Raw genomic sequence first — 22,818 nt, 5'->3', positions numbered from 1 at the left:
GGTTGCAATCCGAAGCAGCTGGCTCTCGGTTAGCACAGAACTCAGCTGGCGGTAGAAGTGTTGGGGGGTGTCCCGCAGAGGAGCCTGGTAGCCTCAGGTGCTGAGCAGATTGTGAGCGTCGGTCGGTATGTACACGGGAAAGCGATGAATCGGTTAAGGGAGCATCTCTGGTATAATGCTAGCTTCTCCCACGTTGTTTTCTTTCACATCCTGCACACAGGCCTTTGAGGAGTGGAATAAGACAGAGCTGGACTCATTCCTGATTGAGATCACAGCCAGCATTCTCAGGTTCCAAGATACTGACGGCAAACACCTGCTGCCAAAGATCAGGGACAGCGCGGGGCAGAAGGGCACCGGGAAGTGGACCGCCATCTCCGCCCTGGAGTACGGCGTCCCCGTCAGCCTCATCGGTAACGCTCCGCTTCGGATTGAACCTTCCATCTCGCTGTTCTGACCCAGGTGTCTTTCTGGCAACTAAGAGTTACCAGATCTCTCAGTGAATCTGTTCAAGCCTAGTCGGCTTTCCGAGTGCGGTCTGCTCTTTCTGCACTTGAGTAAGTTGACAGTGTGAGAGAGGCTGAAGCTGCTTTTGAATCTCTTCTTTATAACCCTTCTGTCAGTCATGTGAGCTTTGAGATAAATTCAGAAGTTACTACCTGTCTTATCCAGTTTGACTTTGGGGACCGTTTTAACATTAGTGATTAAATTATAGTCAGTGACCTAAGATCTTTCTCATAGGGAAGCTAACTGTAATGGAATTTTTCATATAAAAGTTTATGTACTCAACATTTATTACTATTTTGCTGAGGTTGTTTTCTCAGATATTTGAGGAATAAAATATTACCTCCTAAGCATTTCCAGTCCTTTAATATTCTTTTCCTTAAGTTCCTTCCCCTTCTTCTTTTAGAAGAAAACTACTGTCCTGAAGTGAGTGTATATCCTTCCCATCCATGTTTTTTATCTTGTCTTAATGAGCTAAGCATCAAACTCAAAAAGTTGTAGAGAGAAGGAAATAAGAAAAAGCAGAAATAAAACAAAAATAATCGGGATTAACAAAAACTACATGATGGTTAATAGTTTGTTTGTTTTTTAAAATTTTATTTATTTATTTATTTATGGCTGTGTTGGGTCTTCGTTTCTGCGCGAGGGCTTTCTCCAGTTGCAGCGAGCCGGGGCCACTCTTCATCGCGGTGCGCAGGCCTCTCACTGTCGCGGCCTCTCCCGTTGCGGAGCACAGGCTCCGGACGCGCAGGCTCAGCGGCCATGGCTCACAGGCCTAGTTGGCTCAGCGGCATGTGGGGTCTTCCCGGACCGGGGCTCGAACCCGCGTCCCCTGCATCGGCGGGCGGATTCTCAACCACTGCGCCACCAGGGAAGGCCTACATGTTGGTTCTTTAAGAATAAAGTAGGTACGTTCTGTCAAGATTGGAAAAGGGGAATGAAGGGAGGCTCGTGGTCTGCTTGACGCAGGCTGATCTTTGCCCCTGGCAGAAGGGTTCCCCTTGCAGTAGTAAAGCAAGTGTTCTCGTCGGCTCTTCCAGACTTAGGTTGCCTTTGCCTCCCTAGTCTCCTCCCGCCTTTGGTTCCCTGTTAACTGTGCCTATATCTGTGTTGACGGTGGACTGGGCAGCTGCAGGCGCAGTAAAAGGAGGGAAGCAGCTTGCTTAGCCCAGCTCTACAGAGAAGGAAGTTGACTGCTTTTTGGCTAATGTGAGCGCTACCCTGGGCGGGGGCCCAAGGGCACAGCCTCAGAAAGAGCCCTGCTCTGTTGTTTCAGAGGCTTCGTACCCTGCCTTCCAGCTGCCGGCAGCCAGGCCGCCTCCCTGGCTGCACGCGGGCCCCTCCTGTTTGTTGAACTAATGGGGAAGTGAGTCTTCTAGCTTATCTTTAGGTAACCCCGAGGGTTACACCACACTCGCCTCTTCCTGCCTTTTGTCTTCTGAAGCTTCCGCCCAGGAATGCTAAGTCATCATGTGTGCGCACGGCAGGAGCCCGGAGAGCCGGGCAAGGGCAAGGACAGGGAGATACCTGCTCTCAAGTGTATGGCCAGAACCCTTTCCTCAGAAATAAAGTCCTCTGTTAGTTCCCAAAGGTTTTACTTCATTCTGTCTGTTGGGGGGAAAAATGGTTAATTTATTCTAATTATATAAAGTGTCAATTGGGCAAACATTTATAAGTGATAATTTTTAAGATACTAATATCTTAATATTAAAATACCATATTGGGGACTTCCCTGGAGGTCCAGTGGTTAAGAATCCGCCTTCCAATACAGGGGGCACGGGTGCGAGCCCTGGTCGGGGAACTAAGATCCCACATGCTGCGCAGCACAGCACTCCCCCGCCCCCCCCAAAAAAACCATACTGAAATATTTTTTATTCAAATGAAGTAAAATTGTGAAACTGTAATGGTGACCATGGATATAGCAAAAACGAAACCGTAAGAATCAGAAAATGGAGTTTTTTGAAGGGTGAAGTCTCAGTGTACTCGTTGTTTCAAAGTGATGAGTATTAGTGCTTCAAAAGAGGATAAATGAAGTCTTTGGTGACCATTCATAAATTAAAGTCCTCGCAAATACAACTGAAGTTTTACTGGAGGACCGACACTGAGTAATTAATAGTGGTTCTGCTCTTCGTTTTTTCCCCTTAAAGTGAAGTTCATGGTGACCTTTGAGGCTGTTGGAAGACTGACTTGGAATTTTCATTTTCAAATTAACCGTTAGAGCTTTTTATGAAAGTTCTTTCTGATCCAGGTTAACGTTTGTGGCCGAAGGTTGGTAACTTCTAGCTCGTGGTAAAACTGGAAATCGTGCTCCACTGCCCTTTTCCCGCACCTTCTCTGGCTCGCGTGTGCTCCTCCGCGGCTTCTGCCTGAGTTGTGGTGACTTGTTATGTCCGCCCTCCCACCACGTAGGAGAAGCAGTCTTTGCTCGATGCTTATCATCTCTGAAGGACGAGAGGATTCAAGCCAGCCAAAAGCTGAAGGGGCCTCAAAAGGTCCAATTCGAAGGAGATAAGAAATCATTCCTGGAGGACATTCGAAAGGTGGGGTGCCACCCCGCAGTGGCAGCGGGGGTGGGACTGGCGGGGAGAACCCCCCGAGGCCACGGGGAGGCCGTGGGGTCAGTCCAGCCTTGCCCGTTGATCTGATTTGCAGCCTTTGCTAAACCGTGTCCTCGTTAGAGCTGCCCTGCGGGGCGGGCAGGCGGTGGGGGGGTGGGGGGGGCGGGGGTTAGGCAGCCCTGGGCCAGCCGCAGTTCTGATGAGCCTTTGTGCCCTCCTTTAGGCCCTCTATGCTTCCAAGATCATCTCTTACGCTCAGGGCTTTATGCTGCTAAAACAGGCAGCCACTGAATTTGGCTGGACCCTCAACTATGGTGGCATTGCCCTGATGTGGAGGGGGGGCTGCATCATCAGGAGGTGAGTGGCCGGGGACCCTGGCACCTGCCGTGCGGGGGTGGCGTGGTCTCGGGGATGGTTTCCCTGGAACTGGTACAGTGAGTCCTCTTGCTGGGATGCTGGCGACCGGGCAGGTTTAGGTGTCACATCTCACTTTCTTCCTGCACGTCAGTTATCCCAACTCAAGTGTCCCCCCTGCCCCGTCTGAGGTCGTTCTGTGAGCACGGTTGTGCCCTCGGCCCTCACCTCTCGGGACCTGGGCTGTCTGTAGTCACGGCACGAACGGCGAGCCGGTGGGGATGGGGGACAGGTGCCTTCGTGCCTCGCGAGGGTGTCTGTCAGCTTCCAGCTACTTCCCCTGCTTTCTGCCGGGTGTTCAGCCCACCAGTTAAGATTCGTTCATTTTTTGCCCCTCTTGATTATTCCAGTGCATTCCTAGGAAAGATAAAAGATGCGTTTGATCGAAACCCAGGACTTCAGAACCTACTACTAGATGACTTCTTTAAGTCATCTGTGGAAAACTGCCAGGTATGCAGCCCAGAGCTGGGTGGTACAGGAATTCTGTCTCAGTGGGTTTTGCTCTGGGGGTGTCTGCTTTTCCCTTTATGCATGAAAATCTGTTGTTTTTTCTGTGAGCTCATCACTAGTCTTTGGCTTTGCTTTTTTGCTCAGGACTCCTGGCGGCGGGCAGTCAGTACTGGTGTCCAGACAGGCATTCCCATGCCCTGCTTCACCACTGCTCTTTCCTTCTACGATGGATACAGGCACGAGATGCTGCCGGCCAACCTAATCCAGGTGAGCTTTTGGAGTAGGCGGTGAACATTAACCTGGGTGGTACCTAGGGTCATGCGCCCGCGTCTGTCCTATAACCAACCCATTTCTTGTTTTCTAGGCTCAGCGCGATTACTTTGGGGCTCACACCTATGAACTCTTGGCCAAGCCGGGACAGTTCATCCACACCAACTGGACAGGCCACGGTGGCAGCGTGTCCTCGTCTTCATACAACGCCTGATCAGGTTCTGTTACGTGCCACGACTCCACAGACCGGTACATTCCACTTGCCACACAGCACTGCTTACATGGCCCTTTGCCCTACTTTCTGCTCAGATCTTTGAAAATAAAGTGTCGTAAGAGACTCCTCTGAAGAGTCAACCCGAGTTTATGTGTAAAGTAGCTCTGTGAGAACCATCACCCCCGCCCTCTGCCCTCACCTCTTGGGATGGAGCAGAAATTGAGCGCGTGCGGGACCTCGCGAGCCAGCTCCCTGCCGCAGTGTTTCCCACGTGTCCCCCGTGTCCCCCGTGGGTTAGGGAGACAGAGCTCTTCTCACGTAGGTGGGAAGGGTTTTTGTGGAATTTGATCAAACTGGAGGCTTTGTATCATGCAGCTGAATTCCCTTTTCCCTTTATTTAATAAAAATTTAAAAAAAAGAAAAGAAAAATCATATTTATGCTTCTTCTCCAGATTCTTAAATATTCTCACCGTGTCCACACTGAGCCATATCCTCATTGGCAGAACGATGTGCACCCGGTTTCATTACATTTGAATTAGTTTATTTCCTTTCTTTATTTAGCCTTCTTAAATATTTTCCTCTTTGTTTTCTTAAAAAAAAAAAAAGAAAGAAAGAAAAGACCTCCATAATAGTACCAGGAACAGCAAAGTTAGGTAATGATTAACTCTGGAGGGAAGGGGGAGGAGAGGTAGTCAAGGGGTGGGTGTACAGGCTTATGACTTTGGACAAAGTATTTAATCTATCTGGCCTCAGTCTTCTCATTTGTAAGATGGGGATAATCATCGTACCTGCCTCCTTAAGGCTATTTGGAAGATTCACCTGGTGAAAACAGACCAACACTTGACACATAATAAGCACCTACGTAAGTGGTAATTATTATTATTACCACTTCAGGGGGTGCCTGTCCCTGAGAGTTAGAGACCAAATGTTACTTCTCAGCACTCACTGGTGAGTTCACTTTGCAAACCGGCCCTCAGAAAGTTCCTGGCGGGGCTCCTCTGTGTGCTCAAGTGTGTATGTTAAGACAGACAGATCTTAACTGAATACACTACCACCATAACCCCTTCACCACCACCCTGCCAGAGGGTGGATCTTGGGAAAAAAAGGCAGATTTCTGAGTCAGCAGGTCTGGGGTGGGGCCCCACATTCTGTATTTCTAACGAGCAACCAGGTGAGGCCATTATGGCACAGTCAGGGCAAAATAAACGGAAGCTTCTTTATTGCTAAAAGAATATAACCGTCCTTTGCCTAGGTCCTTGACAGGGAGGTTTTTTTTTTTTTTTTTACTATATATGATTTCATGCCTTTGGAATTTTACATCCCATGACTTATTTGAAAAATTAATGTCTGCCACACAGTGAATACTATTTAAGGTTGACTATTAACTACTTCCTGGTGAAGGTGAGGTGGTCGAACAATTCTGAAAGTGGATAGAGGTGGCCACGGACGGGTTCTGCCCCCAGCCAGGTCCTGTCCAGCCTAATTGCCACAGGGACAGTCTGGTGGCCATTCCAGCAAAGGGCCTTGGCAAAGACTGTGGGCCTGTTACCTTTCTGCTTCATTTGAGACACAGTGGAATTAAGACATACGGATCAGGCAAGGGAGCAGACAGGACCTCTGAGCAGAGGCTTTAGGCAGGGGATTTACAGGTGTCACATTTCTTTGAGGCAGATGTGGAGCCATCTTTTTAGGAGGTGTAGAGAGACCATCAGGATGTATATACTATGTTTAGTATATGTTAGCACAGACATGTTCGCTGTTTAGTAACAGATATGCTGTTCCAGTAACAAACCACCCCAAACTCAGTGGTGTGATATAACCACCATTTTTATCGTTCTCCTAATTCTGAGGGTCAGGAAGTTGGAAGGGTACAAGAGTGACAGCTTGTTTCTGTTCCACAACGTCTTGGAGCCTCAGCTAAGAAGACTTGAAAGCTGGGGTTGATTCCATGGCTGGGATCACTTGGAGGTGTCTGTCTCCTTCACTCACTGGGCGGTTGATGCTGGCTGGGACCTCAGCTAGGGCAACCAGCTGGAAAGGCGCACAGCAGCCTCGCCACGTGGCCTTAGCCTAGGCAAACTTCTTAACGTGGTGGCCCATGGCTCCAAAGGGGAGTCTTCCAGCTAGCAAAACGGATACCACGTTGCCCTTTAAGACCTAGCCATGGATGTGACACAGCATTATTTCAGCCACATCATATTAGTTACAAGTGAATCATAAGCCCTCTACATTCAAGGGAAGGAGTATTAGGCTTTACCTCTTGATGGCAGAGTGAGTGGCAAAGTTCTAGAAGAGCATGTGGGTCAGGAGATTTTTTTTTGTTTTCCCCAAATATAATCTGCCACATATGCTTCCCTGGAAAAGGACAATTTGTTACATGGGGAAGTTGGGAACTCTGGCCCTATTTGGGGGTTTTCCTGAGGGCCTCATACAGTATTTATGGAATATATAAGAATATAATAATAGCTAACAGTGTGTGCCAGGCACTTTTTAAAATATTTATTTATTTACTTTTTGGCTGCGTTGGGTCTTTGTTGCTTGCTGCACGTGGGCAGTTGCGGCGAGTAGGGGGTGCGGTGTGCAGGCTTCTCTGCGGTGGCACGGGCTGTAGGCGCCTGGGCTCAGTAGTTGCGGCGCGCAGGTTTAGCTGCTCCGTGGCATATGGGATCTTCCGGACCAGGGATTGAACCCGTGTCCCCTGCATTGGCAGGCGGATTCTTAACCACCGTGCCACCAGAGAAGCTCACGGCACTGTTTTAAGTTTACTCATTTAATACAACAGCCTCTGATGTAGGTACTACCATTATCCCCAATTCACAGATGAAGCCCAAGGACGTGAAGTAACTTGTCCAAGATCACATAGCTCCTACAGAACTGAAATTTGAGCCCCAGCAATCTGGTGCCAGAATCCATGCACTTAATCATCAGACTCTCTACTACTCAATGTGTACGATGCATTACTCATTGGCAGATTTACTGTACACCTACTATGTGCCAAGCACCGTGCTGGGAACCATTTGTTTAGTGGTGAGAGCATTTGAAAATCCTGACCTCACGAGCTCCTAGAATACATATAACAGCCGTTGGAGATGGAGTTCTGAATCAGCATTTTACAGTGCAAACAGGGAAAATAAATGATTAAACATTTATGGTACCCTATTTAATGCAGCTGGAAGGGGCTCAGGAAACCCGCAGTGTCCTTGCCTTGTTTATGGTGAGGTTACTGGGATGAGAGAAGAGGATGAGAGTGTGGACTCAGAAGCCAGGCTGCTCATAATCAAACCTGGGCTCTACCACCTCCTAGCAGCTCAACCTCTGACAAAGTCCTTTCACCTCTGAGATACTCTTCCCTCATATATAAAATGGGGGTAACAGAACCCACCTCCGAGGGCAAGGCACCTGGGGCACAGCCAGGAGCAAGTCAGCGCTCAGCGAGTGTTAACCAAGGGGCGAGAGCGCCTTGTCGGCGCAATCCTGACACCTAGTGGCCAGTTTACACACCAGCTCTTCATCCTGTTAAAATAGTCCCAACCAACCACAGTTGACCCTTGCACAAGAGGCGGGTGGGTAGGGGTGCCGATCCCCACGTTCCCCCTCCCGCAATTGCGGGATCTGCGTATAATTTATAGTGGGCCCTCCAAGTGTGCGGTTTCGCACGCAAAGATTCGACCCACCGCGGATCGTGTAGAGCCGCGGCATTTAGTACTGAGAAAAACCCTTGTGCAAGTGGACCCGTGCAGTTCAAACCCGTGTTGTTCAGAAGGTCAGTGTACATCCACTTTCTGTAACGTAATACCTCAGCCCTGGACCTCTCTCTTCAGATCCTAAAGGGTTAGGGTATTCTGCACGTGTCACTGGAAAAATGCTCTTTCAGCCTGGGAAGCAGCTGCTTTAAAGTTAGAAACCTCGCAAGGTAAAAAGCACAGACGCTGCCTGGGAAATAATTGTTACTGTTTCTTGAACACTTATGTGAGGCAATTTAAACCTCACAACTGCTCTTCGAGGCTGGTCCTATGATCCCCACTTTATAAATGAGGGAACTGAGTCTTGGAGGGGTTCTGACTTGCTCAGGGTCACAAAGCTTGTGAGAGGGGCTGGGCTCTGAACCCAAGGCCTGGTCCAAGGGCTGGGGTTCGTTTAAAAATGCAGAATAGAGGGCTTCCCTGGTGGCGCAGTGGTTAAGAACCCGCCTGCCAAAGCAGGGGACACGGGTTCAAGCCCTGGTCTGGGAAGATCACATATGCCGCGGAGCAACTAAGCCCGTGTGCCACAACTACTGAGCCTGTGCTCTAGAGCCCACAAGCCACAACTACTGAAGCCCGTGGGCCACACTACTGAAGCCCGCGCATGCCTAGAGCCCATGTTCTGCAACAAGAGCCCACGCACCACAACGAAGAGTAGGCCCCGCTCACCGCAACTAGAGACAGCCCGCACGCAGCAACGAAGACCAACATAGCCAAAAAAAAAGCAGAATACAGAAATATATAAAGTGAAAAATTTGAGTGCCTTTATCTGCCTTCTTTTCAACCCATTGCTCAGAATTTAACTGTATTTGTCATGTATCCTCCCAGCTCTTTTTCTATCCCTTTCAAATATCCCACATCCCCATATAGATGCACACGCTCTTTTCTTTAAAAAAAAACCCCAAAATAAGGTTGTTCTGTACATACTAGTCTGCAAGTTGTTTTCTTTCACGTAACATCCTAGACAGCCTCATTCTGTAAACTGGCAATTTAAATGCCTTAGAATTTATTTTTTCCAAGAACCCTTCATAAATTATTCTGAAGAATAAAAACCTTAGATTGTGCAACTAATCAGCCCCTAATAACTTTGCGTGTTGAACCTCTGCCTCCTCAGCCCCCAGCAGTTATGCTTCAGCTGAGATATGGGGTAGCCGCGGGGTGGGGAGTCAAAAGGCACTCCTGTGTGATTCTTCGCCTGCAGTCTCTCTCTCCTTTATCCCTGACTTCCACCACAGAGGTAGTAAGAGGGAGTTGCCTGTATATTCTTCCAATTAAGCACAAATAAACTCTGAACATCCTTCTTTTCTTTGGTAGTTTCATTCATCAGGAAAGCCAGATGATTTTAACATGCAGTGAGAAGGTGCTGGAATAGAGGAAAAGACTGGGATGTGATAAGGCCTCTAGGGGCTCTCAACATGAGTTAAAAATAAACACAGCACTAAACTGTGAAAGAAGTGTGAGGAGGTCCAAAAATATGATTTACCTCTTGATGACTGCAATACGGCTTTAGAAAATACCCACGTTTCCCCCTTCCTGAAAGTTCGCATTCCACCACTTTGCTTTTATGAGAGCCCTTTATTAGTACCTGCTTTCGCTGACCGAAAGAAATCCAAAGAGAATTTTCATTTTTATGAGAAAAAAGCCGTTGCCATACTAATGTAGAACTTCATAAAAGTGCAGTGGCTTAGTGTAAACTTTCAAAAGCAGGGGCTCCCTGTACATATGTCTAAGTCAAATTTCTTTAAACAGATCGGGGGGCCGCTGCTTTGTCAGGACTCGCTGACATGCTGCCATCAGTGTGCTAGTGGCAGTTCCTACAGTGAGAGTTGATTTCTAAATTTTCAGGCGCACTGAAAACCAGAAACAAACAGCCATTATTAAGAATTAAGTTCCATAAATTTGGGCTTAAATGAATTGTATTAAAAACAAAGGTAGGGCTTCCCTGGTGGCGCAGTGGTTGAGAGTCCGCCTGCCGATGCGGGGGACGCGGGTTCGTGCCCCGGTCCGGGAAGATCCCACGTGCCGCGGAGCGGCTGGGCCCGTGAGCCACGTCCGCTGAGCCTGAGCGTCCGGAGCCTGTGCTCCGCAACGGGAGGGGCCCCAACAGTGAGAGGCCCGCGTACGGCAAAAAAACAAAACAAAGGTAGTAAAAACTCAAAAGTCATCACTTCTTAATTACACTACTCCGTTGCACATTTTTCTATCATCTACGTTCTTGACGTCATTTCCACCTATTGTGTCTGACTGGTGGGTGTGCAGCGTCTCTTCTCCGAGTGAGACCGCGCCCCACAGGGTTAACAGAAATCCTTGTGTGTGTCCTACCGAACAGCGGATAAGGGAACCGCCTGTTAGAAACCCCTCTGCTTGCAGCCTCCTTTACTGATCAAGCCTGCTTATTTGTTCTATTTTCCATTCTCTAACTGCAACCCTTCCAAGCTTCACATAGCCTAGGTAATGTATCACCAGACTTCTAAACTGCCCTTATAGATAACGCTTCTGACGTATGGGTCACTACAGTAACGGGGGCGGGGAGGGGGGGAGGGCTTGTTTTCGCGAACTTTGGAGTTGGCTCCTGCCCAGTTCAGACCAGCTAAGACTAGTTCGGACCACCGACCCTAAAACTGCGCCTGCGCAGAACACTGACGCCCTCACCTTTTCCCTGCCTCCGATCACCTTTCCCCACACCTAACACCGCCATGCTTCTTTATCCCATATATATCTCAAGCCTCTGGCCTTCTGGGATGCGGGCCTGAGATCTGTTCTCTCGTCTCCTTCCGTGAGGACCTCATCAACAAACTCTCTGCTGCAAACTTCAGTGTCTCCGTGTTTGGCCTGCTGCTCCTGGGGCCCACAAAACTGGTTTGGTCACAAATGCCGAGTTCAGTTTCCTCATCTTGGTCATGGTAGGAGTATTTACACCAAGGAAATCTACAAATCCACAAATTAATTCCTTGTTGACTGTTTACTTAAGCAAGTGAGGGGGGAATATGTTAATAATGCAGATTAAACTTGAATGTGTATGGTGTCTGCAGCCTTTACCTCATGAATAGCACAAGTTGAGGAAATAACTCTTCCAGTACTTGACACTATTATTCGACTCAGCAGAGAAGTTCCTTACTCATGTCATCAACGTGTGAGTGAAGCTCCAAAGAGTGCAGTTGGAAGGAGGAAAGTAACTGAAGAAAGTTTGGAAGCAGTGAAGATACAACGTTGGGTTTCACCCTTTTTTTTTTTTTTTAAATTTTTGGGTTGCGCAGCACAGCATGCAGGATCTTATTAGTTCCCCGGCCAGGGATGGAGCCTGCGCCCCTGCAGTGGAAGCGTGGAGTCTTAACCACTGGACCCCCAGGGAAGTCCCCTATTTCACTTAACTCTTAACGTAAAAGAAAATCAGCCAACATTCGGGTCATGGCTATATTCCTTTGGTAATGGCAATGGGGTGAGCAGCTTATTCGCTGAAGGTGAAAGAAATCAAGCATTTATCCGTGGTCTTTGTGACACTACAGAATTACAAAAACCCACACTGGATTTTGCAAGGCCCACCAAGGTTACAGCCGCATGTAACTTACAATACACAGTTGTGTACCCTTGTTCTCTCTCTCTCTCTCTCTCTCTCTCTCTCTCTCCTCTCTCTCTCTCTCTCTCTCTCTCTCTCTCCCTCTCTCCCTCCCTCCCTCCCCGGGAGCCGGCGCTGCCCACTGTGCTCCGCGCAGAGCTGGCTCTGGGGTCCCCGGGGAGCTCGGCTTGGGCGGGGCGGGGGCAGACACCCTGCGAAGCGCCCTTCCCACAGCCACCGCTAGGGGCCGAGAGCGAGGCAGGAGGCAGCTTCGCGCTTTGGCCCCCCGCGCGGCCCGTCGCCCGGCGCCGCGGCGGGAAAATCCGACGGGGCCTTCCCGGCCACCGCCTCTTTCTGTCATCGCGCGCCTGCCAGGATTCGCCCGCGGTGACGATGGAGGAGGAGAAGGGCGCCGAGGAGCAGCAACGATTGTCTTACCAACAGGTACCGGAGAGTGCGGTCTTGGCTGGGCTGGGGGAGGACGGCGTCTAGATTGTGCAGGGGAGAAAAAGGCCCTGCCTCCGCCCGCCCTCGTCTTCGTGCCGGGGTCGGAGGGCGAGTTCGGGTCTGCTGGGGCCGGCTCCGGCCGCCTGGCGCCTGCGCTTAGGCTGGCTCGGCTGCCGCGGGGGGTGCTGGGAGGCGGTTTCCATGGTATCGCGGATCGGAGTGTGCGGGCGGCGCCGCCTGAAGGGAGAGTCCGTGGAAGTTCCTGCGGCGCTCCGCGGAGGCCGGCGGCCGGGGCCCCTCTGGCTATGGGGCAGCCTCAGTCTCCTCGGACAGGGTCGTTGTGAGGCTCCTGGCACGCGGCACAAGCTCTAAAATGTTGGCTCCCGTAACCCGTGCGCTCTCCGTCCAGCCCGCGAGGAGACAAGCCTCAGACCCTGGTGCAAACCCAGGCCGTCCGGCTCCCGAGCCCATCAGATATGGGTTCAAATCTCGATTCCGCCCGGAGGGTTGTGTTGACTCTGCCCAAACTCAGTTTTCCTAGATGGAAAATAGGATAACAGCCAGCTCTCGGGGTAGTTATGGGTATCCAGTCCTTTAGTCAGCACCGGAATAAATACAGCGTGGCAGAGTCGTGAGAACAGTGTTGTGAAGAGGTGAAAACCAAGAACCAGGGTGGCAATCACAGGGAGGATTAACCAGAGAGACACGGGAATGAGCTCCTAAGGTTCAGACGCTGTTTACCCACTCCCTTCCTTTATTTTGAAGTTCAAGCCTTAAAGAAAAAGTTGCAAGAATAATGTATTCATCACCCATATGCCCCTCACCTCGATTCACCGGCTAACATTTTGCTGTATTTGCTCCCTTGCTCCTTTTTCCGGAATTATTTGAGAATTAAATACACTTGACACTTTACCTTTAAATTTTAATACTTAGCATGCTTCTCCCAAGAACAAGGGCATTCTGTGACATAATCTCTGATCACGCTCAGGAAGTTTGATATTGATAAAATCCTATGATCTAGTGTCAGTCCATATTCAATTTCCCCCAGTTGTCCCAAAGATGTTCTTTTTTTTCCTTTTTCTTTTTAAATTTATTTTTGGCTGCATTGGGTCTTCGTTGCTGCGCGCGGGCTTTCTCTAGTTGCGGTGAGCCGGGGCTACTCTGTTGCAGTGCGTGGGCTTCTCATTGCAGTGGCTTCTCTTGTTGCGGAGCACGGGCTCTAGGTGCGCGGGCTTCAGTAGTTGTGGCACACGGACAGGTGGTATCTTCCTGGACCAGGGCTCGAACCCGTGTCTCCTGCATTGGCAGGTGAATTCTTAACCACTGCGCCACCAGGGAAGCCCCGAAAGATGTTCTTCAGTGGTCTTTTTTCCTTCATCCAGGAGCCAGTCAGGGATCATGCCTTGCATCAAGTGGTCCTGGCTCTGGTCTTCCCTGGAACAGTTCTCCACCTTCTTTGTGTTTCATGACATTGGTGGTTTCCAGGAGTCCATTCATGGCACAGGTGTGGTGGGAGATAATCTCTTTGAGAGCAGAGACTGGCTTTTTCAGTTTTGTGTTCTCAGCCCCTAGTACAGAGCGCGGCTCTCAATAGACAACGCTTACTGAGTAAGTGAGTAAGGCTGCAAAGATGGACTGAGAAATTTGAACCTCGTTCTGTATGCAGCGGTGAGCTGGGGGAGGATCCAGCCGTTCACTCAACCAGCTGTTCTTGCCACTAGGTGGACATCCGTGAACAACACTTCTTGAAGGGTCCTGCCCTCAGGAGCTTAGAGTCTAGAGATTTAGCCTCTCAGTGTTCAGCATCGAAGAAGGCACTTAGCCTGTTCCAGGAGGTGGGGGGGAGGGGCCGGCAGAGAAAACCTCTGGAGCAGTCGGAAGGATCCCTGTCCTGTTCCCCCGCCCCTAACCTCACCTCTACACATACCTACAAAAGATCCTTTGGAGCGTCTTTATCCCTCCCAGGGATAAAGTGGTGGTCTCTTTGTCTCCTCCCACCAACACCAATGCCCTCCACTTACCTACTCTTGTGACATCTGAAACTAAAGAGTGTAGGTCCCTTGCTTATCTTCCTGGCCTCTACTCTGGGGTCCTGGACTTGTGTTTTTGCAGTTCCTCCTCTTGCTTCTACCGTGAACACTTGCTGGTAGAGTTGATACTGTCTTGGGTTCAGCTGTCACCATGTCCACTTCAGCTCTGTTTCCAGCACAGGTGGATCCCACACAGGGCTCAGCAAGTTTATTCACGTGAGACGGAGACCTTGGCTTAGCTTGTTTTGCTTCTTTACTCCTCCTCATGGGTAGAGGTATGTTTTCCAGTACCTGAAAGGGTTGCTGAGGAGCAGTGAGGGTCCTGTTGAGGTGGGCTAGCAAACCAACAAATCAGAGGAGGGTCTGATGTAGCCTCAGGAGCCTTCCCCTGTGTTGTCCTGATCATTCGTCCTGTCTCATGCAGGACTGGGGCTGGCAAGGACTTGAAGCACAGGGACGGGATCCTTTTGCATTTGCTTGATTAACCCCCATATGGGGACAGAAATCCCTGTCTTTTTTCATTGTGTTGCCCAGACACCTAGCACACGCCTTCACGCAGTAGGCACTTGGCACATAAATGTGGAATAACTGAGTAAAGTCACATAGATGCGTCCCAAGTACCAGTCTGCCTTCATTCCCTGCTGAATTGCCATCATAATTCCTTACCTTTACTTGACCTAAATCATAACCATTAACTAGAAAGTAATGTTTCTACAAGTCACACTCCAGAGGGCCCCATTAATTTTTTAGTACAGTTGAAAAGTCACTCAGCCATTATGGAAAGTGCTGAAGGAATTAGGGTGAGCAGACCCTCTCCTTGATCTTAATGTTTTAAGATGTGAAAAGCTCTTATTTGAAATCTTACCCACGAAGTGTTTTGATTTTGCTTCAGAGGCTGAAGGCAGCGGTTCACTACAATGTTGGCTGTCTTTGTGAGGAAGTTGCGTTGGACAAAGAGATGCAGTTCAGCAAACAAACCATTGCAGCTATTTCGGAGGTGACTTTTCAACAGTGCGGTATGCAGCCACGATATTCCTGTAGATGTATAGAAAGCCCAGAGGTTGATTTGCCTGGGAGAAATGTGCGGGGGATGGGGGGTGGGGTGCCGTGGCATGTCTTACCAGCAGAGAATATTATCATTGGACACCGTTCATGAAACGTTTCTTTTATTGGCCGTAAGATTCAGATAGCTTATGGAAAGAACTATTTTTTTTCTATTACCCTAACACGGGGGCATCAGCACCTTTATTTTATTGTGCTTTAAACTGCTGGGAACATTAGACATAAATTTCATTGCTTTATAACATTTTTATATCGCCCACAGTTTATTTGACAGTTGAACTTGCAGCCTTGGTATTTGCTTGACTTCAGAGGAGATTAATGTCCTCCGAAGCCCTAACTCGTAGCAAAATTTAAAGTTAGGGATAGTTTCTAGGAAGGAAAGGTGTAGCCACAATTACCAAAGGCCTGTAATGAAGGGTGGAGGGGCCCAGGGAGGACAAGGAGGTCATAATGAATCCAGTGATGGACCTGCCTGAAGGGCCTCCTCTCACCTTTGAAAGGATTTGTTGTATTAGTGACTGTACTTACTGTAGACATTGAGATTTCACTTTTCTCCCTCTGAAATAAGATGGAGATGGGGGGTGGATTTCCCTGGTGGTCCAGTGGTTAAGATTCTGTGCTTCCAAAGCAAGGGGCACGGGTTCGATTCCTGGTCGGGGAACTAAGATCCCAGATGCCATGCAGCACTGCTGAAAAAAAAAAAAAATGCCTCTCGGGTAGCTAAAGCACATCTCTTTTTCTCTTTCAGAAAATTTTGCCAAAGACCTTGAAATGTTTGCAAGGTGGGTAGAGAGCTTGATTGTGGGATCTTTGTTTACGTGCTATTGATACACCCCATCTGGTGGTGAATTTCAGGAGACCTTTAGCTTTTCTTTCCCCTGTGTTTTGTGGATGCTCAATCTCCAATCATGGTTCTGTAAGAATGTAACCTCTGCTTTAATCACTGTCCATTCAGACTTGATTTGGCATTTTTTGAAGCTTTCCAAGTATTTTTTGTTAACGGAACCAAAGTTATTCAGTTCCAGGTTAAAAAGGTATGAATCATGTCTCCAGGACTCTGCACAGTGCGTGTGCTTTTAAGGCCATTTCTGCAGGTGGTGCAGTGCTGGGGCGTGAGGCTGGGCGCCCGCGCTGGGCTGCGTTGTGCTCAGCGGGGAAGCTCGCAGGTGTCGGGATAATACAGTCCGCGGCTGTCAGCCCTGCATTTGCTGAGCTTGTTACGAGTGAGACACACGCTCCTTGAAAAGTGTGTGACTTACTTTCAGCTGGTAAAGTGTTAGCTTTTTCAGGTGATTTATGCTCCTCTCTTCAATTAGTACTGCAGGTAATTGAAAACAATTGCAACGAATTGCTTTCATGAAGCAATTTGAATGAGGAAGGCCTGAAAGGGCCAAAGCTTTCTAATTTGCTCCCACTTCTGGTTTGGTGCCAGGCTCTCCCACACCCCATACTTTTCACCTTGCTCCTATTAGCTCTTTGTTTCTCCGATGAATGTTCTGAATGAATTAAAGCAGTAGGTTCTCAGAGGGCAGGCTCTAAATCTTTCCAATTCCTGTGTATGAGCCCCTAAAAACCGCTTAGCATCTTCAACTTGGCCAGAAGGGATAAGGATAATGTATGGGATACTGATAGCTTATATTGCTTATCATTGTTCATTCAGGTGGTTGCCCCTTATCTGTGCCTCGGGCCCACCCCCAGTCTGAGTCTCCTGTGAAATACATTTACTACCTTTACTTGCCGTTTCTTTTCTTCTTTTCTTTTTTTAATATGAGCCCTTTATATTACAAAGGAAGACACAAAAATGTAAATTAGTAGACAATTGTTACTTGAGTTGAACAGAGAGTTTATCAATACAGATCACCTCAGCACTATTGACGTTTTGGGCTGGATAATTCCTTGTTCTGGTGGTGGCTGTGTTTAGTGGCACCCCTGGCCTCTACCCACTAGATGCCTGTAGCAAGCCTTCAGGTGTGTTTCCTCGCTATTTCTGTGTTAGTTGTGGGAAAAGACAATGAAAAACTTTAAATACTTCTAAATACTAGGAGTAAAAATGAAATTAGGGGACTTCCCTGGTGGTCCAGCGGTTAAGACTCCACACTCGCAGTGCAGGGGGCCTAGGTTCGATCCCTGGTCAGGGAACTAGATCCCACATGCTGCAACTAAAAGATCCTGCACACGGCAACGAAGATCCAGCGTGCCACAACTAAGACCCAGCACAGCCAAAAAAAACAACAGAGATTTAAAAACATTTAAAAAGAAATAAAATTAGAACTATTCAGCATTGTAACACATTAAGCTTTCAGGTACTCTGTGTTTTTTATAGTTTTTTTTTGATAGTCATCATGCTGTACATTACATTCCCATGATTGTCTTTTTAAAAAAATTTATTTATTTGGTTGCGCCGGGTCTTAGTTGCAGCAGGCATGCTCCTAAGTGGTGCCTCACGGGCTCCTTAGTTGCAGCCCACCTGCTCTTTAGTGGTGGCACGTGTGCTCCTTAGTTGTGGCATGCGAACGCTTAGTTGTGGCACACATGTGGGATCTAGTTCCCTGACCAGGGATCAAACCCGGGCCCCCAGCATTGAGAGCGCGGAGTCTTCACCACTGTGCCACCAGGAGAGTCCCTGTGTTTTTTTATAGTTACGTTAAGTCCATTTCCTTTTGTTGGGCACTGGGGCAGAGTGGTGTGTGGGTATCACTTAGACTGTCAGCTCCACAAGGAAGGACATCATCTGAGTAAAGGAGTTTGTGTAAAGGCTATCAGCCTGTGTTCTCTGAGTGAGGCTTTACTAGGAGATGCTTCCTCTTCTGCGGTGCTCACGTGGGTGCACCAGGGCTCCTCAGATGTCCTCCCAAGGACCCTGAGTGAACACAGGCAAAGATTTTCTTTGAAGACTCATCCGTTGTCTTAATTTTACATTCGTTTTCAAAATAGTCCAGTTTGCTCTCGTATAAAAAATCCTGTTTTAAAGTTTATCACTGAATAAAATCGATGTTCCCAGAAGGTCAACTTTATCCTGTGGTTTTGAGTTTTCCCTGTCACATAGTCCCGCCCTTAGAACCACAATATGATTACCCCAGCTTGAGAAGTCTGAAATACATACTGTCTCAGGTTGGCTATATATTAAATAGTCTTTGGAGGCTGGGAACCTAACCAGTGTTTGTAATGTTTCTATGAAATAAAATGCATTTAAATTGTAAATACTATAAACTCAATTCACTTGTAAGCTTTGGAAGATCATCTCCCAATTTAAGTTGTGAATTTCCCTTATTTAGCCTTGAAATCTCTAGTCACCTAATATTGTTAACATGTTAAAGATGAAACATTTTGAAGAAGATAGATATTCTACAGTAAATAAATTCTAGGGACATTTTGGGAATAATCTTTGAAACCTGTGTTGCTAAGAGTGTTATATGAAAAATCCCTTTGTTACGTTCCCTAGAGTAATTTTCTGGAGCCAGAGGTTTGATTTAGGAGGATCTCTGATGTGCAGTGGCCGGCATAGGATATACCTGCTCCTCCATCTGGGAAAGTGGTGACATTAAAACGTGGTGCAGAGGGGACTTCTCTGGTAGTCCAGTGGCCAGGGCTCCATGCTCCCAATGCACGGGGCCCAGGTTTGATCCCTGGTCGGGGAACTGGATTCCACATGCCACAACTGTGAGTTGGCACGCCGCAATGAAGATCCCGCGTGCCACAACTAAGACCCGGCGCAGCCAAGTAAATAAATAAATAAATATTAAAAAAAGAATATGGTGCAGAGAAACCAGATGACAAGCTGAGTGGTAGAGACGATCGACTCTGCTGTTTCCTAAATGCTTCTCGTGAACAGATAAGCTAATCTTACTCTGTGAATAGTTCAGCGTGCTGCTTCCTCTTACCTACTCCTTGTATGGCACGTTACCAAGGCGGCAACACCGCCAGAGCAGCCTGATCGAGTGATATAGAGATGAAGGCCACAGTGTGTCCCTGGCACCTAATGTCCTGCACACAGGGAACCTGTGGACTGGCTTCATACTTTGTGGCTGCTATTTTTTTTTTTTAATTTGTTTATTTTACTCATTTATTTTTGGCTGCCTTGGGTCTTTGTTGCCACACGCAGCCTTTTTCTAGTTGCGGCAAGCCGGCTTCTCATTGTGGTGGCTTCTCTTTTTGCAGAGCACAGGCTCTAGGCACGCGGGCTCTAGAGCACAGGCTCAGCAGTTGTGGCGCGTGGGCTTAGTTGCTCTGCGGCATGTGGGATCTTCCCGGACCAGGACTCGAACTTGTGTCCCCTGCTTTGGCAGGTGGATTCTTAACCACTGTGCCACCAGGGAAGTCCTCTGTCACCTTCTGTCTGACTTTTTTCCCCCTTTCCTCTGTTCTGGTCCTTGCAGGTGGCTAGTTAGAAGTTATCTTCTGACATGGGTATTGTATCAGAACAGGCAGATACTGTCAATCATGATGAGATGGCACATGATATTTTCACACTTAGCAGGATGTGAAAGACTAACTTGGCCAAATTATGGAGTATAATTTCTGTGATTTTATCTTTAACTCAACAGTGAGGACTTACTATGTGCTGGCCACTTAGATAGTTATTAAGGATACAAAGATTCCTCCTTATTCCTACTTAAAAAGTTCCTGCTTATTTTTGGAGGAAGTTAGAAATGGCAAGAAAGGGTGTAATTAGAGTAATAAATTATTGAATAGAGCTTATTATCTCAAATTACCTTTTAAAGCAGACATAGGAGGACTGGAACAAGAACCTGAGCCCATGTTGTGAGCAAGAAACAGACTCCAGTTGAAAGGGTGTTCTTTGTTCTAACTGGGCTATTGTCAGGGGAATGGGTTATCTCCTAGTTGGGAAATGGGATATTACGAGACACCTGCACAAGCTTTTTCCTGTAATGTAGCCTTTGGAGAAGAGCTTTAGGACCTTGGTGTAGGTGAAGCCATGCTTCATGGAAAGTCTCTGTTCTTCTATTTAACATCTACTTAAGCAGAGACGATCTTTGTATCATGAGCTGTGTGTCATTCTCTTTTCACTGAAGGTGCTTCACTGACCTGCTTCTTGCTTTTTGTATGGTGGTCTCTGTGTCCATTGTGACCAAGCAGGCCATTTGGGAAGGGTTTAACGCCCCTCACTCCTTTCCCTGCTCATATTCTCCAAGCACACTGGCCCTCGGGTGGAGGTGGACAGATGGGCTTCTGCTTTCTCTCAGTCTCTTTATTTAGTTGGTATCTTGGCTTGTCACTTCACTCATTTTTGTGTCACTGTTGCTTAATGACCTTAATCTGAAAAGATGGGCTACTTAGAGATCCTTGCTGGTGTGAAGTCTGGCCATGAACTTTTGTGTTTCATCAAAACTTTAAATGATACCAAACATTTTGGTGAATTGTCTCTGCCCTTTCTACAGACATGCGAAAAGAAGCACGATTAACACTGAAGATGTGAAGCTCTTAGCCAGGAGGAGTAATTCACTGGTGAGAGATGAATTTCTTTCCTCACTCCCCTTTCCCATCAGAATACATTATTCCCAATTAATCACCTGCAGCCATGAAATGATTCCCCAGGGCACCTTGCATTAAAAACGAGAGATGCTTGAACCATTCAGACCTGCCCGTAATTTATAGGCTTTCTTTCATTATGATGGATCTTACTAAGCCAATTTGAAATTTTCTAATCAGTGCTCTCTGGATTCGTAAGTTGCCTTTTTTGTAATATCTCAAAACTTTGGTCCCATGTTTCATTTGGAGCATGATGTCAGGGACAGGTCGCAGGCCAGAGTGTATGGGGATAGTTTCGTTACGGTGCCCACAGTTCTGTTGGGCCAGGTATGGAAAGAGTATCTGTACATCTGGGATGTGCAGGAAATGGAGCACATTGTCTGTCTTTTCAAAGAAGGCTAGACATCATCTTGACCAAGCCCTCAGTTTACAGGTGATGCTGTGATCGTCCCAGGCTAGTGGCTGTGGCCGATGGCAGATCCAGGGCGCCGGTGAGGCTTCCTGACGTAGTCTGATCCTAGCAGTTAAAATACTTTTCGTTCCTCCCCAGAATGTGAGCTCCACGAGGGCAGGGATTTTTGTCCCCTTCTCTGCTCCATCTGCTGTGCCCACAGTAGGGCCTGGCCCGCAGTAGGTGCTCACGAGTAGTTGCTGAATAAACGACCTTGTGTAGCACTTGGCAGTTTGCACGGGACTTTTATTGATAATATTTTACATATATTATTTAAAGCTCACAACTACTCTCTGAGGGTTTTCAGTAACATGACTAGATAGCCCCATTTTACAGGCTAGGCTACTGGAGTTAAGTAACTTCCCAAAGTTAAATAGGAAGTTTTCTGGTTGACAGCTGAACCTGAACCCTGAATCTAGTGCTGTTTCCACTGGGCTGTTTTCTATCTCTGCTCTTCTAATATTATTTGTCCAAAGTTTAAGTCAAGGTTAAGGATGATAGGATTCCTAAGTAAAATAGCCCAGGTGCCTCGTGGTGCGGTGTATCAGCGGAAAAGACGTTTCTCTCTCCTCACAAACCCTCTGCCATGGCTTTTACTCGACCCGCCTCAGTGAGCAGTTTCCACCTTTTGCCAAGGGGTCCTCAGTGCAGGTCATCTGAGACTATTGACTGGCAAGTTTCCTGCTTAGTGCGTATTTGTCTACTTCACAATGTTGTTTTTATTTTGGATTCTTAATTTTTTTATCTGACAGAAACTTAATTACTGAAGAGTTGCAGCGAAATTTGTACATTAGACTAAATCTTCCCTGAGGGCAGGGACCTTGTCTTAATTTCCCTTGTATCTCTAGTATCTGGTACATAGTAGTTGCTCAGTAATTTTAGTTGGATAAACTTAGGGGCATGTTGACTATACGTGTGCTTTGTAGAGTATATTTGTGATTGGCATGCTTTCTGTAAGCTACAAGTTTTAATTCTTTTGGTTTTTCAAGGAACTCCTACCTGTTTGGTAGGATATGTAGCAGTGAGTTGACTTCTGAGGTTGATTCCTTCTTCCAGAAAAATTTTGAAGCTGTGTTTAACTCTAAGGAATGTAACCCAGGGTGGGAGTGGTTGGGAAATGGTGTAGATTTTTTTCTCCCCTTAGGCTTATAAATGGCTTTACAACCAGATAAAAATGTAGTTAAAAAAATTTTTTTATAGCTAAAATACATCACAGAGAAAAATGAAGACATCGCTCAGTTTAACCTGGAACGAAAAGCAAAGAAGAAAAAGAAGTTGGAGGATGAAGACAAAAATGCAGTGGAGCCAGCAGAGGCTGGTGTAGTGGAAAGTGAGAATTAAAGCCTGTCGCCATCTGGAAAAAGCAGCCTTCAGGTAGAGCCACTAAAAACACGTATTGCCAACAAAGGGTTTTGAAAGGATAAGTGGAGATTACCAAAAAAAAAAGGCTTGGGGGCTTTTTGTACTGTATTCTCCAAGTCACTGACGGCAAAAGGTGGTTTAAAAGAGAACTGGAAACTCTTAAGCAAAATACTCCCACGTCTTACTGAAGCACATGAAAAAAGTGTGTGTTTGAATGGTATATATTGGAAATTGTATCTATTGCAGTTAATAAAATTGTGTTAGCAGTTA

The 22,818-nt window shown here is 47.4% G+C and overlaps 2 protein-coding genes and 1 long non-coding RNA gene across 3 annotated transcripts in view; 2 read left to right on the top strand and 1 right to left on the bottom strand.

Moving 5' to 3' along the window:
- The window catches only part of PGD (phosphogluconate dehydrogenase), a 16,620-nt gene extending 12,068 nt beyond the window's left edge, over nucleotides 1-4,552 (top strand). The window contains exons 8-13 of the mRNA XM_059057906.2: nucleotides 221-410; nucleotides 2,911-3,041; nucleotides 3,283-3,416; nucleotides 3,824-3,923; nucleotides 4,068-4,190; nucleotides 4,288-4,552. Coding sequence (XP_058913889.1) covers nucleotides 221-410; nucleotides 2,911-3,041; nucleotides 3,283-3,416; nucleotides 3,824-3,923; nucleotides 4,068-4,190; nucleotides 4,288-4,407 — 798 coding nt within the window. The 3' untranslated portion in view covers nucleotides 4,408-4,552. The remainder of the gene's footprint in view (nucleotides 1-220; nucleotides 411-2,910; nucleotides 3,042-3,282; nucleotides 3,417-3,823; nucleotides 3,924-4,067; nucleotides 4,191-4,287) is intronic.
- Nucleotides 1,093-12,311, bottom strand: LOC136792929 (uncharacterized). The gene is made up of 3 exons (XR_010837550.1): nucleotides 12,145-12,311; nucleotides 4,878-4,996; nucleotides 1,093-3,830 (listed from the first exon to the last, which is right to left on the bottom strand). It is a non-coding gene; the product is annotated as an uncharacterized lncRNA (long non-coding RNA).
- Nucleotides 11,998-22,818, top strand: CENPS (centromere protein S). The gene is made up of 5 exons (XM_059058103.2): nucleotides 11,998-12,150; nucleotides 15,076-15,199; nucleotides 15,994-16,027; nucleotides 20,645-20,711; nucleotides 22,387-22,818. The coding sequence occupies exons 1-5, from the start codon at nucleotides 12,100-12,102 to the stop codon at nucleotides 22,525-22,527; spliced, it is 417 nt and encodes a 138-aa protein (XP_058914086.1). The 5' UTR covers nucleotides 11,998-12,099; the 3' UTR covers nucleotides 22,528-22,818.

The sequence above is a fragment of the Kogia breviceps genome, chromosome 1, assembly GCF_026419965.1.
Source record: "Kogia breviceps isolate mKogBre1 chromosome 1, mKogBre1 haplotype 1, whole genome shotgun sequence".
NCBI lineage: Eukaryota > Metazoa > Chordata > Mammalia > Artiodactyla > Physeteridae > Kogia > Kogia breviceps.
Note: the sequence above shows the minus strand (reverse complement) of the source record. Positions and strands in the feature narration are given on the sequence as shown.